This window comes from Scatophagus argus, chromosome 3, assembly GCF_020382885.2.
Source record: "Scatophagus argus isolate fScaArg1 chromosome 3, fScaArg1.pri, whole genome shotgun sequence".
NCBI classification, from domain to species: Eukaryota; Metazoa; Chordata; class Actinopteri; family Scatophagidae; genus Scatophagus; species Scatophagus argus.
The window spans coordinates 10,236,180-10,251,760 of NC_058495.1; the positions used below are offsets into that span (position 1 = coordinate 10,236,180).

General features: G+C 43.0%; 2 protein-coding genes across 7 annotated transcripts in view; one reads left to right on the top strand and one right to left on the bottom strand.

The window, feature by feature from the left end:
- Nucleotides 1-11,229, top strand: part of megf6b (multiple EGF-like-domains 6b) — a 54,740-nt gene extending 43,511 nt beyond the window's left edge. For all 3 annotated transcript variants that reach the window (XM_046383329.1, XM_046383328.1, XM_046383330.1), the window contains 23 exons: nt 54-182; nt 423-557; nt 866-1,000; nt 1,104-1,229; nt 1,616-1,747; nt 2,127-2,255; nt 2,362-2,493; nt 3,046-3,174; nt 3,270-3,398; nt 3,720-3,848; nt 3,943-4,071; nt 5,103-5,231; nt 5,370-5,498; nt 5,882-6,010; nt 6,198-6,329; nt 6,426-6,554; nt 6,660-6,788; nt 7,636-7,764; nt 7,904-8,032; nt 8,397-8,525; nt 8,616-8,744; nt 9,532-9,660; nt 10,249-11,229. In XM_046383329.1, the coding sequence (XP_046239285.1) occupies nt 54-182; nt 423-557; nt 866-1,000; nt 1,104-1,229; nt 1,616-1,747; nt 2,127-2,255; nt 2,362-2,493; nt 3,046-3,174; nt 3,270-3,398; nt 3,720-3,848; nt 3,943-4,071; nt 5,103-5,231; nt 5,370-5,498; nt 5,882-6,010; nt 6,198-6,329; nt 6,426-6,554; nt 6,660-6,788; nt 7,636-7,764; nt 7,904-8,032; nt 8,397-8,525; nt 8,616-8,744; nt 9,532-9,660; nt 10,249-10,313 (2,921 nt within the window). In that variant the 3' untranslated portion in view covers nt 10,314-11,229. The remainder of the gene's footprint in view (nt 1-53; nt 183-422; nt 558-865; nt 1,001-1,103; nt 1,230-1,615; nt 1,748-2,126; nt 2,256-2,361; nt 2,494-3,045; nt 3,175-3,269; nt 3,399-3,719; nt 3,849-3,942; nt 4,072-5,102; nt 5,232-5,369; nt 5,499-5,881; nt 6,011-6,197; nt 6,330-6,425; nt 6,555-6,659; nt 6,789-7,635; nt 7,765-7,903; nt 8,033-8,396; nt 8,526-8,615; nt 8,745-9,531; nt 9,661-10,248) is intronic.
- A 1,361-nt stretch (nt 11,230-12,590) lies between these two features.
- The window catches only part of kcnab2a (potassium voltage-gated channel subfamily A regulatory beta subunit 2a), a 77,526-nt gene continuing 74,535 nt past the window's right edge, over nt 12,591-15,581 (bottom strand). For all 4 annotated transcript variants that reach the window (XM_046383335.1, XM_046383333.1, XM_046383334.1 and 1 more), the window contains one exon: nt 12,591-15,085. In XM_046383335.1, the coding sequence (XP_046239291.1) occupies nt 14,996-15,085 (90 nt within the window). In that variant the 3' untranslated portion in view covers nt 12,591-14,995. The remainder of the gene's footprint in view (nt 15,086-15,581) is intronic.

The following is a 15,581-nucleotide window of genomic DNA, read 5'->3' on the forward strand; positions in this document are numbered from 1 at the left end:
CACCACAACATGATCTGAGTATCTCGAGCTATTGACTTGTGTCCCGTGTGCAGGCTGTCCTAAGGGCTTCTATGGGAAGCAGTGCAATAAAAAGTGTAACTGTGCCAATAACGGGCGCTGCCACCGGACCTACGGAGCCTGTCTATGTGATCCCGGACTCTACGGACGCTTCTGCCACCTCCGTGAGTCCTACTGCCCTAATATTACCAAAGTCTCACACTTGAACTCCCATGTCAGGAATCCCAGATTATAACAGCATTAATTGACTCACTGAATTTCACTAGCATTGCAAGCATCCATTTGCAGTAAAACAAGCTTGTAAATACTTGCACTGCAGCTATAATTTTAACGTCATATCACATTTCTTTCTGTACATACACGTGTGTATACCTTTCACTGTCTTCTCGTCCCTTGTCCTTCAGCGTGCCCAAAGTGGACCTTCGGCCCAGGCTGTTCTGAGGAGTGTCGGTGTGTCCAGCAGAACACGTTGGAGTGTCACCGCCGTCATGGCACCTGTGTATGTAAATCTGGATACAAGGGAAGCACCTGCAAGGAAGGTGAGCGTACGGTCACAGTGCTCTGCTCATCAAAAGAGCTCACGTTACGTTAACTGCTGGTAAGGTGTTATTATTGTACAATCACAGATGGTGAATTGATGATGATAAACACAACAGGGAAGCAGCAGCACACCTGTAGACACACTGTCAGACAAATAGAGGAGTTGTATATATATACAAATAGAATCTAGTTAGTGAATGAACGTCCTTGCATGCTGTGATGAAAATGTAAATTCAGGCTGAAATTGTCCTCACTCTCCAGAATGTGTCTTTGTGTCATTTGGTGCTCTGTCCTGCTCTGTCTCCAGAATGCAGTCCAGGTACCTACGGAGCCGGCTGTGAGAAGAAGTGCACCTGTCCGCCAGGAGTGTCATGTGATCATGTGACCGGAGAGTGCCAACGAAAGTGCCCCGCCGGTCGTCATGGAGAGAACTGCGATCAGGGTAGGTGGTCCCGCAGGAGACATGCTCTCCTCCTCCTTCAAGACTTGTTTGTCTTTTAGTCCTCCTGTATGGAGACAAATTTCTCCTGTGTGACCCATTTCAGACTGTCCAGATGGAAGGTTTGGACCAGGCTGCGTACACGCCTGTAACTGCACCGGCGCGCCCTGTGACCAAGTGTCGGGCCAGTGCAAGTGTCCAGCTGGGACGTCAGGAAAGCACTGTGAGAACTGTGAGTCCAAACCAGAGTGATAGTTTTGTATTTTTCATTCATTTTTCAATATTTTTGTTTCATTTAGTTTCCAGAATGGGTTTGCTCTTCTCAGTTCGGCTTTTATTCTTTAAAAATGTTTAATTTTATGGGTTTTTTGATGAAGTCATGATATGGCATATATTTGTCAAGATTTAAGAAATTCCGAATGCGTATTATTATTTCAGTTCACCTTATTTTTTCTGAAGTCTGTTTTTTTTTTTTTTTTCAGAAAGTTAAGATGTTTTGATTTTAGTTTTAGTTAACTATAATAAACCTTGGTGTAAACAGTTTTTAACAACTAACCGCAAAATAACCACATAAATTTTACATGATTGTGAAAAAAATGTGAATAAAATTTTTTTCAGTGTGTCCAGAGGGTTTCTGGGGTCCAGGCTGCGCAGAAACCTGCCCAGTGTGTGAGAACGGAGGCGTGTGTGATAAACACAACGGGTCGTGTAGCTGTCCTCCAGGCTACATGGGCAGATTCTGCCAAAATTGTGAGTATTGGCAGTGTGCATTTTTGGTTTCCATAGCATCAATCATTAAACAGTCAGCCAGCTGAGGAGGAGGACAGCGCTGTGGATTATTAAAATTGTGCAGGGGTGCAGTTTGGATGAGAAGAAGGAGGGTAGTTTTTCCCTCCGAGGTCATCAGCTAAAATGCTTCCGCTGCCCTGAAAACCACCTCAGATGTATTTTCAATGGGAAGATCAAATGCAGTTCCATTTCGAACAACCACTTACAAGGATGGAGCCAAAACTGTCATGGGAACTTGCTGTGCTTTCATTTAATCTGATGGAGTTGGTTATGGTAAATTAGTGTTGATGTTTTAAGATTTTGTTGTTTTTTTTTTGTTTGTTTTTTCTAACTTGTGCAGCCTGCCCGAGTGGACGTTTTGGTCAAGGGTGCCAAATGAAGTGTGTGTGCGAGAACAATGCTCGCTGTGACGCGGTGAGTGGACGCTGTACCTGCGCTCCTGGCTGGACTGGGCACAACTGCAGGAAAGGTAACAGCGCGGGAAAAGATTAATCAGAGAATTATGTAAGATCTCATGTGCCTGCCAGTAAAACGTGTTCCTGGTTACACGTGACACTCACATTTTTCACTTGCAGCCTGTGATGCGGGGCACTGGGGGACCGACTGTGCAGAAACATGCGACTGTAGAAACGGAGACGGCAGCTGCGATGCTGTGACGGGCCAGTGCAACTGTGAGGCTGGCTACACTGGAACACAGTGCCACCAGAGTAAGCAGACATGTGCTACAGCATTGAAACACCTCAGTGCTTCATGATTTCATAGCATTTCTTGGTAGGAAAAGAGTTCTTGCACACCATAAAGTCTTAGCTCTCAAAATTTTGGGCTGTGAAAGAACCCAAAATCCCTGAATACCGTTGATCTCTTGAGCTCAGTCTGTTAACCATGTTTCAGTCTTAGGTGACGGACTTAAACATGGTTAATAAGGTAAATACAAGTTTTTTTTGTTTCTTTCACTTAACAATGTCAAAACCAACCAGTGCAACTTATGTGTTTCTGTCAGCTCATTCATTCTTTTGCAGTGTGCATGGTTATGATTCCACACAGTGTAATTCTTGGTGTTACCACTAGATGGTGCCAAGGTGGCAATTTCAAATCGTACACATTGTAGCTTTAATGTTTCACTCTCTGTTTGGCGTTGAGTTTTTTTTTTGTTTGCCGTGGAACTTATTTTACAGTATCTAGCTGTGTTCAGTGGTATTGGAGGCTACATGTCATTTGCCTGTAAATCTAAGTTATGCGTGTGTGTGATATTTCCTCAGAGTGTCCTGCAGGTATGTTCGGTCTCGGCTGCCACCATCGGTGTCAGTGTGACAACAGGGCCATGTGCGACCATGTGAGTGGAGCTTGTACCTGCCAGGTGGGATGGACTGGGACCTTCTGTGAAAAGCGTAAGAGAAGCTTATTGATCGAGAAGCCAAATTCACCTATTGCACGTAGCATATGCTATTATCTGGTATTCTTAACATGTGTTTGTGTGTTCTAGCATGTCCTCAGGGTTTCTATGGGCTCGACTGCCAGGAGAAGTGTTTGTGTCTAAACGGTGGAAGCTGTGATCACGTCAGTGGAGTTTGTTCTTGTCCTGCTGGCTGGATGGGTCCTTTCTGCAACCTGAGTGAGTGACCGGTGCACCACAGAAAGCTCTGTTGTTATGAAAGAAAGGTGGAATGAGAAGCTCAGTTGGTTTGTATCATGACATTTGTGTATCAGCAATCAAAGCGCCAGGAACATCTTTGTGACACTGACTCACAGTGGAACAAAGATGTTCCTGGTTTCAGAGGTATTTGGGAAAACCCAGCCCAGTCAAACATGAGAAAGCACCGACTTGGTGTTCCCCATGCTGTGGCCTGTATCAATTACCAGACGCTGGAAATTCCACTCTTGATCAATAGAGTTCATGTGGAGGTAATGATATTGTTTGTCCCTGTCTTGGCAGCCTGCCCAACTGGTTTCTATGGGGAAGGATGTAACCAAACCTGTAGCTGCCGTAACAATGGCATCTGCCACCCGGCCAGTGGGCGGTGTGTGTGCACGCCAGGCTGGACTGGACCCAACTGCACAGAAGGTGAGTGGACACCACACACACAGCAAAACTATCACCTGTGTGGCATGTAAATAAGGGCTCATGAGATGGTTTTGTCTGTGCGTTTTTACCCCAGAATGCCCTGCAGGTTTTTACGGAGCAGACTGTCAGCAGCGCTGCTTGTGTCAGAATGGAGCCTCTTGTAACAAGACCAGTGGAAAATGTACGTGTGCCAGTGGATGGATGGGCACAGCCTGTGAACTGGGTAAGAAAGTCAGGAAGTCAGAAGTTTTCTTCATTCACATCAAGCCTTTAAGAACAGACTCAGACAAGTTTGTGATTTTTGGCTAAACCTGATGAGATTAACTATACTGTTAAGTTAATGTTTCCGCCATTACTTGACATGTTTCTCTCTCACACATGAATCTCACATCACAATTTTCAGTAAATCTCAGTGGCTGATGACGATAACCAGCAACATCTTAACATTTCTCCCAAAAAGTCAGCCTTGTAATACTGGTATTAAACAGCAGAAACATATAAGAAGTGATTCAGAATGAGGAAATATACACACTGATACATACACCGATGAACATATTCACTGTCAAAGTGAATCTGATAGAGATTTTCATTCCTCTGGCCCAGCTCTACAGATCCTGTTTTAGTAATGCTGAACTCGTCTTGCAAAGCCTTAATGATGTTGGTTAGTCTGGAAAGAAATGCAGAAGAATGATATTACCTGAACCCTGAAGTAAGCGTTTAAAGCGGTGGCCTGTGGTTGTTTTACTGTGCTCAGGAAATACATCAGTCTGACTTCAATTTGCGGCCTTAGCTCATTTGTTTTTGCCTACGGTCTGGTTATTTGCTGGCACAGTTTGTTCCTGCACCACATACGAGTCCACTCTGTAAAAGTCTCCATCGACCCGGCAATGGCATTCCAGCTCGTTCTCCCACTGAGCTCCACATCACACACTATCCTCCCTCCGTGCCTGTTAGACCCTCTCTCTGTCGTGCTGTGCCAGGCCCAGCCCCCTCTTCATGCTCAGGAAACCTCTAATCCTGTCGCTGGAATGTCTTTACCTTCTAAACTGTGTGGCTACTGCCTCATGATTGCCAACTCCAGACTGTGTCCAACTATAAATTATTGGTGGAAAAACAAAAGAAAAAGCATGTTGCAGCTCTCAGCAGAAATATGACATGGCAGGTTTAGGCTTATCGTGTGTGGTTCACATCAGGGTGTCTCTGTTGTCTTTCTCTTGTGTTTCTGCTTGTGCATGCTGCTGCGTGTTTACACAGAGTGTGTAGCGGGCCGGTTCGGGGCGGACTGCCATCAGCAGTGTGAATGTGAGAACGGCGGCCAGTGTGACAGACAGACCGGACAGTGCAGCTGCAGGGCCGGCTGGATCGGAGAGCGCTGTGAGAAAGGTGATCGACTGTGGCAAAACTAATGAACCTGCAGAAACTGTGACCTCACACAGACTGTTGCACCGTGGAAACTGTTGGACTCCAAGTATTGTGTATCTTTGTGAATCATAAGCTCCAATTTGCATATTTCCTGCTCAGCATGTGAACCAGGCCTGTTTGGAGGCCGCTGTGAGGAAAGATGTCAGTGTGTGCACGGGCCCTCATGTCACCACGTCACTGGAGAGTGTCACTGTCCACCAGGCTGGAGAGGAAAACTCTGTGACAAAGGTACCCACCTGCAGCTAAAGAGACTACGCTGCTCTTGCAACACCTGGTGGACGAAGTTTGTCTTGTTCTTTTGAACCTGATAGATTTTCAGAAGTCTGTATGCACAGGCAGGACTAGAGAAAACTTTACATTTTGGATAAAATGCTTAATGTGACTAATGTCTTATTACTCTTAATGTTTACTTATTCATTTGATATTTTAGATGAAACTGACTTGATTTGATAAATGTCAGACTTGTGCATGCCAGGGTTCTCCTTTATGTGTCCTTATATCTGGTCAACATCTATAAGCAGGATTAAGGTAGAAAGGGAAAAAAAGGGATGTGCATGAACATGTCTTCCCATGTTATGTTTATAAACATATCCTGCTGTTATTCTTTTTAGCATGCTTGCCCGGCATGTATGGGAAGGACTGCATGCAGCGCTGCACCTGTGCTCAGGGCACATCCTGCCACCACGTCTCTGGAGACTGTGGCTGTCCTCCTGGATTCACAGGAAACGGCTGCGAACAGAGTGAGTGCTGCAGGAACAACTTCTGCCTCCGCTGCTTTTCAGCCCATCTGGAAGACTGAGAAGCTTTGTTGTTTTCTTTGTTTTTATCAGCCCATTCTTTAATGAAAACACTTTGAATGACATGTTTATGATGCATCGGCAAACATAAACAACCTGCACATGTGATCCCTGTCTCTCCTTCCATCAGCTTGTCTTCCAGGAACATTTGGACAGAACTGTAACCAGGTCTGCCAGTGCTCTCAGACAAACCAACTCTGCCACCCTGTGTCTGGGTCATGTTACTGCGCTCCAGGTTTCCATGGCCCCAAATGTGACCAAAGTATGAAAAACAGCATGTTTATGCCTCGTAGACATATCACATTACACTGAGGGAGTAAAAGCCTTTTAAGGTACTCAATCTTTGCTCAATTTGTAGTTTGTGGAGACGGTCGTTATGGTCCAAATTGTGAACGAGAGTGCCAGTGTGATAATGGAGGGAAGTGCGTTCCTTCCACTGGGGCCTGTGAATGTCCAGCAGGGTTTATTGGAGCGCGCTGCAACATCAGTGAGTCCATCTGAAACCCATCTGAAGAGGCAATGAATTAATAATAAATGATAGTATAGGGTGATATGTAATCTGGTGTGTGTGTGTGTGTCTCATTGGTGACAGCGTGTCCAGCCGGGCGTTACGGGGTCGACTGTGCTCAGGCAGTGCTGTGTGGAGACGGTGCCCAGAATGATCCGGTCAGCGGTCGCTGTGTGTGCATCCCTGGACGTAGTGGAAAGGACTGTGGACATGGTGAGTTTTCAGTACGGGAGCTCAAGTAGTGGAAAAAAAAATCAAAGGTTATGACTCCCACGTGAATTACAGTGAGGACCAGATGGACCAGGCCATGTTAAGTGTGTGTCTCATCTTCATGTTTGTCCTTGTATATTTTGTCTGTTCTTGTTAGTTTTACAGATCATTGGGTAAAAGCAAAATTCATATGAAAAATGTTTATGAACACACTTATGGGACAGACGTGATTAATATGTGTCTTTTACTGGCTATATTGACAAACTAGCTTAATTATAAGAATTGTCCTTGTGCAGTAACTAATTGTAACTTTTGTCAACTCCGCAAAGTGTGTGACTGACTCAGTGAACTTTAGAAACCACTTCAGACATCATCAGTCGTGTTTTATTCCACAAAGCTCACTGCTTCATAATAGTTAAAAAAATCCTTGATGTACCAGTATCAGATGTAACATGACTATTTAACAATCTGACCTCCTGACCTCTTCAAGCTTGTGAAGGAGCTCTCAGATCTCTGAACAGGAGCCCTGTGATCACTTCAAAGTCTGGATTCTGTGCAGGTTCACATTAGTGTCATCGAGACTCTGTGCTTTACTGTGATGGATTATGTAGGACAGGCAATTTTCATGTCTGTGTGAGTTGTTTTTCTTACTGTACAAAAATGAAGGACACTAAACTGCTCCTTCTAAAGGAAAGAAAACAAGCCCTGACATTATTATTATTGTTATTATTTTATTTTTATTTTTTTAGAAAAACGAAAAACATCTTCTTTTTGTTATTTGGCATCTGTTTTGACAATGAAGCAGAACATTTTCCTCAGTTTAATTTGAGCCTGTGTTTTCTGCCCCCAGGCTGCCCTCCCAGCTGGTTCGGGGTGGATTGTGAGCAGCGCTGCAACTGCAGCAATGGCGGCGTGTGTGACACTGCAACCGGCAACTGCACCTGCGGTCTTGGCTGGACTGGTGCACACTGCGATAAAGGTGACAACACTTCTATACATCTTTTTCATCTTTTTTTTTTTTTTAGCACCTGATTCTGCTTGTTAAATGTAAACCTAGAGACCAGTGTTCAGTCATTAAGTCATTTTGCTTCTTCCTGTTTTATCCGCTCGTCTCTCAGAATGTCCTGCGGGCAGATTTGGTGCCAACTGCCAGCAGAAATGTAACTGTCATAATAACAGCACTTGTGACAGAGTGACAGGGACGTGTCAGTGCGGTCCAGGCTACTATGGACATCTGTGTGAACATGGTGAGAACTGAACGGATTAACACACACAAAGAAGGGTGTCTTAAAGGATCAGGCCAGTGATAGTTGATTATTTTTTATTGTCAGTACATTCCATTAGAGTTTTGTTTGTGGAAGCCTGGTACGTCTTTATCCTCTGGGCCACAGAGCTCCACTGTGGTCCAGAAACCATAAAAACACAATAATGAGCAACACCATTTACACCATTTCTCGTTGCATTACACAAGATGAATTTGAGTGGTCATGAGACCGTTAATGGGGTAGAGCTAGAAAACAGGAAAAGACTTTGCTTGTTTATACTCAATTATTAATTCACTGAGAACATTTTAAACCATAAAATTTTGCGGCATGAATCCCTCATCCTCAGCATGTCCCCCTGGTCTCCACGGCCCGCTGTGCCAGCTGCAGTGTGACTGTACGAACGGAGCCTCCTGTCACCCTGTGTCAGGCCAGTGCATCTGTCCTCCAGGATTTCACGGAGCTCGCTGCCACCGAGGTCAGTCAAATCACTGTTGATTATCTCAATATAATGACAGGATCACTGCCGTTTATTCTCACTGAAAATGTTTTTCCTGTCCCCTCTCAGTGTGTGAACAGGGTACCTATGGTGTTGGCTGTGGCAGGGTGTGCGACTGTGAGGGCGATGCTCCATGTGATCCCGTGACAGGAAGATGTCTTTGCTTCTCTGGGAAGACTGGACCCAGATGTGACATTGGTAATCTTCTATCCTCTTTTGGACTGTTAGAAAACACACAGAGTCACACATGTGAGGCAGTCCAGCGTAAGCTTCAGTGCTTGTCCATCAAATTTAAAACATGTTGCTCAACTCCTCATGTACCTTATTTAAGAGAGGTGGTGGTGACTTGTTCAGCAGGGAAATTAAGGATGAAAGCGTTAACTCCCCCATTAATATGAGATTGAATAACTAAGTTTAAAGTGAACAGAATATGCCGCTTTGTGTTGAAAAATGGATTGGATAGCTGCTAAGGTTAATATTCTTTTACGAAAACATATTTTCTAAATGTATTATTTGTAAATCACATGACTAATCAGTGGATTGCATGCAAGAGAAGCTGGAAACAACCTCAGAAATGACTGTGGTGATGGCAATTTAGCCAAAAGCATTCTGTTAAATGAAACGTCTTGTACCCGAGTAGAGTAGCACGACGAATCATTTGTCCTCTGGCATACAGCTAATGACCAACCTGCCATTTCAAAGGAATAGTTTGCATTTTTGGAAAATTAGCTTTCTAGCAGAGAGTTGGATGAGAAGATGGTATGCTTGTAGGCAGATCTGTCATCTCAACTGACTGTTTCATGTCTTCGACTGACTGTTGGCAGTAGCTTCATATTTGCCATTTAGATAAGACAGATGTTTCAATCCTGTCATGTCTCTGCTAGAAAGTGAATAAGTTTATTTCCAAAAATGTCTAAATAGTTCTTTGAAATCACATCAATCTCAGTAGTTTGATTAACCAGTGTTCATTTGTGTTTTGCATCAGACTGCAGAGCAAATCGTTATGGGCCAGACTGCGCAGAGACATGTGAATGCGAGAACGGGGCCCCGTGCGACCGACGCAATGGCCGCTGTAGCTGCCTGCACGGCTGGATCGGACTCTCCTGTGAAGAAGGTAATTTCAATTCAATTTCAGTTTATTTATATAGCACCTTATGCAATTAAAATTGTCTCTAGATGCTTCACAGAGACCCAGAGCCTGAACCCCCAAGCAAGCAGACAGTGGCAAGGAAAAACTCCCTTTTAACAGGAAGAAACCTTGAGTAGTACCTGGCTCACAAGGGAGAACCATCCTGCTGATAGTCGGCTGGGTGAAGGGGGGGAAGAAAAGGTAGATAGGACAGAGAGGATGAGAGAGAGAGAGAAACATATATGCAGTAAACATCATAAATTACAAAGGTAGAGCGATGAAGAGGCAGCATGACTGACACACACACACCCCTTCTGTCTTCACACTGACTTGGATGTCGGATGACGAGCTCTGCTGGCATTTGAGTCAGAACCGAAGTGACATTTCAGCTGACTTGGTGAAATAAGAGTAAATAACTAGTTCAAGTGCTGACAATGTGTTCAGTTAACCTGCTGCCTGTTTGGGCCACGACTGCAGCGGTTGCACTTTCTCTTCTGTGTCGTTTTTATTCTGATCAAATATGAATGCTGTGCGTCTGCCGAGCTGGACTCACATCTCTTTATGTTTCCGCAGGTGGACCTCCACAGCTCACCTTTGACAGCGGCAGAGGAGACTCGCGACATGACAACTCATTATAGCACCACCGCCAAGCTGGAAGACTGAAACTGGGACGCACGAGCTACGTCTCACTCAGGTGACTCAAGTGAGTGAAAGCTCGTGATAGCAAGTTGTAGCAGGCAGGCTGCTGGAAGACCTTCATGGAAATAGACTCTCTGATGAGAACTGCAGTTTCATGTTTGGACCTGAGCTGGATGATAATTTCTTAGTGTTTGTTTGCGTGCCAAAGTGTCCTTTGAACGGCTGAAGCTCCATTCATCAGCCTGACCTCGCCGGTACATTGTGATTTTGTTGCAGACAAAGTAGAGCATCGAACAACTTTTAATCTTCTGGATTATAATCATTTCTCAAAAAACTACATCCACAGAGAGCAGTACCAGCAGGTTTTGAGTCCTGTTTACTGCAATTTTGGTATTTTGTGTTTAATATTTTGTTCTCAAAATACGTTTTGCAGGTACTGTACATAAAATAATCTCTAATTTTTTAAGAATTTGATATTTCTGGGTATGGTTCAACCTCTGACACTGAGGCAACCTTTGAAACCACGTCATCACTTGCAGTACTATGAAGTTGTTTCTCAGTCTATACAACATGAAGTATAACCCTCAGTCCAATGGTTCTATGGTGCTTTACTATACAGTGCAACAAAGGTTACGTTGATCCTCAAACTCTGGCCAGCAGGAATTTTGCAGTCCACTAAAGATTATACAGTTAAGATTCATTTGCACCTTCTTTTGAGGTTAAGTGTTTAAATATTTTCTTTTCAAATGATTCTGTGTATAAATTGTTTCATATTTATATTTCACAGTTGTATACAATTGAATATACCACAAGTTTACAATACATCCCTATTTTCCACTGGATAGAAATATACAACCCAGAATGACATTTTACACATGAATGCCAATAAAGACAGACACATTTTTTTTTTAACCATTATTTTATCATTATTTCATTTTCATTGAAGATCGAAGCTGTACATCCTGTCTAAATTGAGATTCAAGCACAGTGCAGATAGCATCGCCTGCAAAAGAAAATTAAAAAAGAAAAGAGAAAAGGCAGAGGTGATCACAACCAGAAATATATACAAAGGTCAAACTATGTACAGGAGACACCAGGCTCTCACTATGTCATCTTCAGAGTGAATTCAGTCCACCGTTGCATTCACTTCACAGCATTCCATAATGCATACACAACACAAAAAATGCTTTTTCTTGTCAGTCTTACAGTTGATACAATACTGATAGGAAAAATGCAGCATGATGAGAAAAATAAAAACAGTTCTTAAATTTCTCTCTACTTCATTAAAGGCTAAAACATAAAAATATATTCTCTGTATAACCTAGAACCTTCTGTAAAATAAGCTCTCTCCATCTGTGGCTCTGGTTTCATTTCTGAACTAGTCATTACAATGTTAGAACAGCAAATATGATGAAACTAGGACCACTTAAAGCATGAATTTCTCAGACACAGGCGAGGGCACAAGGTACTTACACTTCAACTTTGAAACATTAAGAGTTATTTCTACAATGTGCAGAAACCTCAAAACACCACAGGATCTTTGTTAGGCGGGTCAGCACGGTGTGAAATAACACTGACGGTGAAACAAAATGCACAGCGATACCATTTAAAGGACAAATTTGACATTTTGGGAAATACTTATTGTCTTGAAGAGCGTTAAACAAGTAGATTGATACCACTGTCATGTCTCTGCACTAAAAATGAAGCTATCGACAGCTTCCAGATAATTTAGCTTAGCATAAGCTTTTCTGCACTGCTGCCCTCTGCAGGTGGGGTAACGTGAGGCTTAGACATGTTTTTGTAAGGCGTCATTTGGAGGCTACACAGTCAGGAAAGTGGGACAGGAAGTGTTGTCTTCACCTGCTGTGAAGGGGAAGATCATTTTTGTAGGGATCCCTATTTTGTACACACCTTGCTTCACAGATTACAAAGTGCTGATTCACACAAGCTACTGCAGAATGTTTTAGGTTGCTTAATTACAAAGTGATGTACTTGTTAGCTTGTGAGCATCGACATGTCCACAGCAAGGAGCGAGAAACAAGCGGTGCTGCGCAATTAGGAATACCTTAGCAAAGATGGGGGAGACAGGCTTTACAAAAAGATGCACAGATTAGATGGGGCTTGTTTAATAGTGAGCTGGTAGGTGGATTTTGTCTCTCAGAGCCGGACCACCTGTCAAACCATTTCTAGTCTTTAAGATAAGCTAAAGTATCCAGCTGCTGGTGGTAACATTAACTTTGCATTTAGCAGACAGATATGAGTGTGATATCAATCTTTCTCATTTTAACTCTCAGCAAGAAAGCAAATATGCAGACTTTCCCTCTAAGTCTTAAACTTCCTCCCCACTCCCTGTAGATGAAAATATTAAGACACAGGAACTCCAAAGACTAAATAAACTAAGTGTTCTTTGCTTATCTTTTTTTTTCTCTTCATCTGAGAAAACATTGTTTTTCACTCAGACACAGCAAATCAAACGTATACAGGATTTGATTTATACAACAGGAAAGGGATTCCCCCCATACACACACACACACACACACAGACACCCAAACAGGATCAACAGCAGAGGCATTAAATAATTAATTTTGTAAATAATTTTGTTGTAAAAAAAAAAAAAAAATCACCTGGGAGTAGTAACAAAGCAGATTGTAAACCTCACAGTTACTTTCACTTTGATCATCCTCTCCACTGAAGCACCTGCATCTCATTCACATCAATAACAGTGTTCTTAATCTGTACTTGTATTTTATGCTAAGAATCAATAGTTTATCAACTGTTAGTAAATATTTTTTATCTACATGTGTTAGTAAGCAGAGTAGCAACGCCTTACTTGCCCTGTAGGTACTGTGGGCTGGGTGAAGAGGGTCCATGCTTTGAGGATGTATCACATGCTATCCACTTGTGCTTTAATCACAGTCAGAGAGCACCCAAAGGAGAAAGAATGATATAGGGTGGCATCAATTTTTAATAATCTGCAATAATACTTCTGACGCGTCTCAGGTCGAACGTACCTGAAACAAACCTTACCAATCCTAAAGCAAGTAGCTGTACTATGCATTCTGTATATGAAGGACGTATTTGTTAACTAGTATAACAGCATTGTCAAGTAAAGATATATATGGAGTAAAGTCCATACAATAGATAGATTGCAAGCTGGACCGCACATGCGTCAAGATGAGTTCTATAGTCTTGCAGGAAGTGAGAGCGAAACCGTGTCATCAGAGAGAGATGATGAAGGATATCTTTGGCTCAAGCCACACTAAAAATGTCACTGGCCCTACCCAGTGTCCACACATGAAAGAAAGACAGACGAGTAAATACAACCTTCTGACCATGTAAAACCACCTGCTCTGTTCCCTGAGCTGCGACCACTCACTGATTAACTGGACATGTCACCACCTCTTCCTTGCAAAAACAAATGCCGTTTCCACCAGTCAGCGATCCTGTACACACTGGGCACGAAGCCCGTTGGCTAAAGGGGGCAGCTGTTGAGCTGCTCTAAAAGCCCACAGCACAGTCTGATGCAACTGTAAATAAGGCAAAACACTTGAACAAAATCTGATCAAGGAGAAGTTCTCAGGAGGTGTGGAGCCAGCACTGATATGACCACTTCCTGTACAGTAAATCCCCAGGCTGAAAACAGAGGTTGGGTAACACAGTGAAGTACAACTCTGCATTTCATTTAGACCCACTGCAGCTCCTACGATTAGGGTTGAATAATTAGCTAATCTCTTCGGTGGCAGACAAGTTGCCCTGACACATCAGCTCCTGATTCATTGTCACGGGCAATTCACTGGTCAGGATAGAGGAGTGTGTCAGGAGTGTCTCAGCAGTGCCCTCCCCACCCCCTTCCTGCTCAGACAGCAGGAGTGTCGGAGCATCAGGCTGGACAAACATACTGCCAATGAAGACACAGACTGAGGATGGAGAGAGGGAGTTATCAGGAGGTGATATGATTCTATAGTGCATTGGCTGTGAGATAAGACTACTGAAACACCCATCCTCTCCCCCCAAAACTACCCTCCAACACCTATGCTGACAGTACTAAAGTGCTGACTGTTAAAGCCCGCGAGAAGGCTCGTACAGTGATAATGTCGACACCACAAACACAGCTCTTCAGAGAAATCTTGACAGACTCGGTACAGTACACACATGTTCATAAACAGAACATCCAAGGAACAAATGCATGGCTATGGTACATGTGCAACAGAGTAATTGTTGTATATTCATAATGTATGAACTTAATCTTCCTTTTAGTTGCATTCAGTTTAAGAAAAAAAAAAAAAAAAGAATATAAAAGAAATCCCAAAAAGAAAATCTGGCTGCCAAGCAAGCGTGTGCTTATTTTTTTTCAAAAAGACATTTTTTTTTTGTCTACGGTTTTAAAATACGTTCAGCTGAATTGAATGTATAACTGATTTAAATATGAGCGCATATCCCTAACCTCTTTTCCAGTTATGTCTTTTCTTTGTCAATCCCTTCCTTTCCCGTGGAGGTGACTGTATTTTTTCCCCCTTTTCTTATCTTATCCCTGTGACTCTAAATGAGGTGCCCTGGGTGGCCTTGGTGTGGCCAGACTCATGCGCCAGGGTCTCACTCAGTAAAAGCTCAAGCAAACAGAGGATCAGGCAAAGGTGGGGCGCTGTGGCTGCAGGCCGGGTGCAGCCCTGGCGGGTGGCCGTTAGGAGCGGTAGTCCTTTTTACTGTACGGCTTGTTGCCCAGGATGCTGTCCACCTCGTGTGTGATGGACGACGACAACTTTGGAAGAACCTGTGGCAGGAGAGAGACACAGACGGTGAACATGTGCTGATGTTTACAGTCAGTGGTTTCGGCCCTTGTTTAACACACTGAAACTTCTTTGGTTCAAGATCAAATAAAGCTGAAATGAATTTGTTTTTGTACTTTCTTTAACCCCAATTTAGCTGGTTTGTTAATTATTATTCTCCTAAATTATTACACTTTACACAGAGAAAGAAGTAGTATTCAAATGCTTTACACAATGTAAAAATACTCCATTTCCTATTACAGGAATCCACACAATAGTATGAAATAGACAAATAGTTTTATTTTGCCATTATTTAATTTAAAAAGGTAAAAAATATAAACGCTCATGTGTTTTATATTTTCCCTTCTCGCAGTGTAGACATTGAATAAACACTAAATGGAAAAGAAAGGACTCCTATGTGGACTTTTTCCTGCTCAGAGGAGGAACTGTGTCTCTGTTTCTCTGTCTGTGATGTAAAATTCTCATTATAAAGTAAACTGT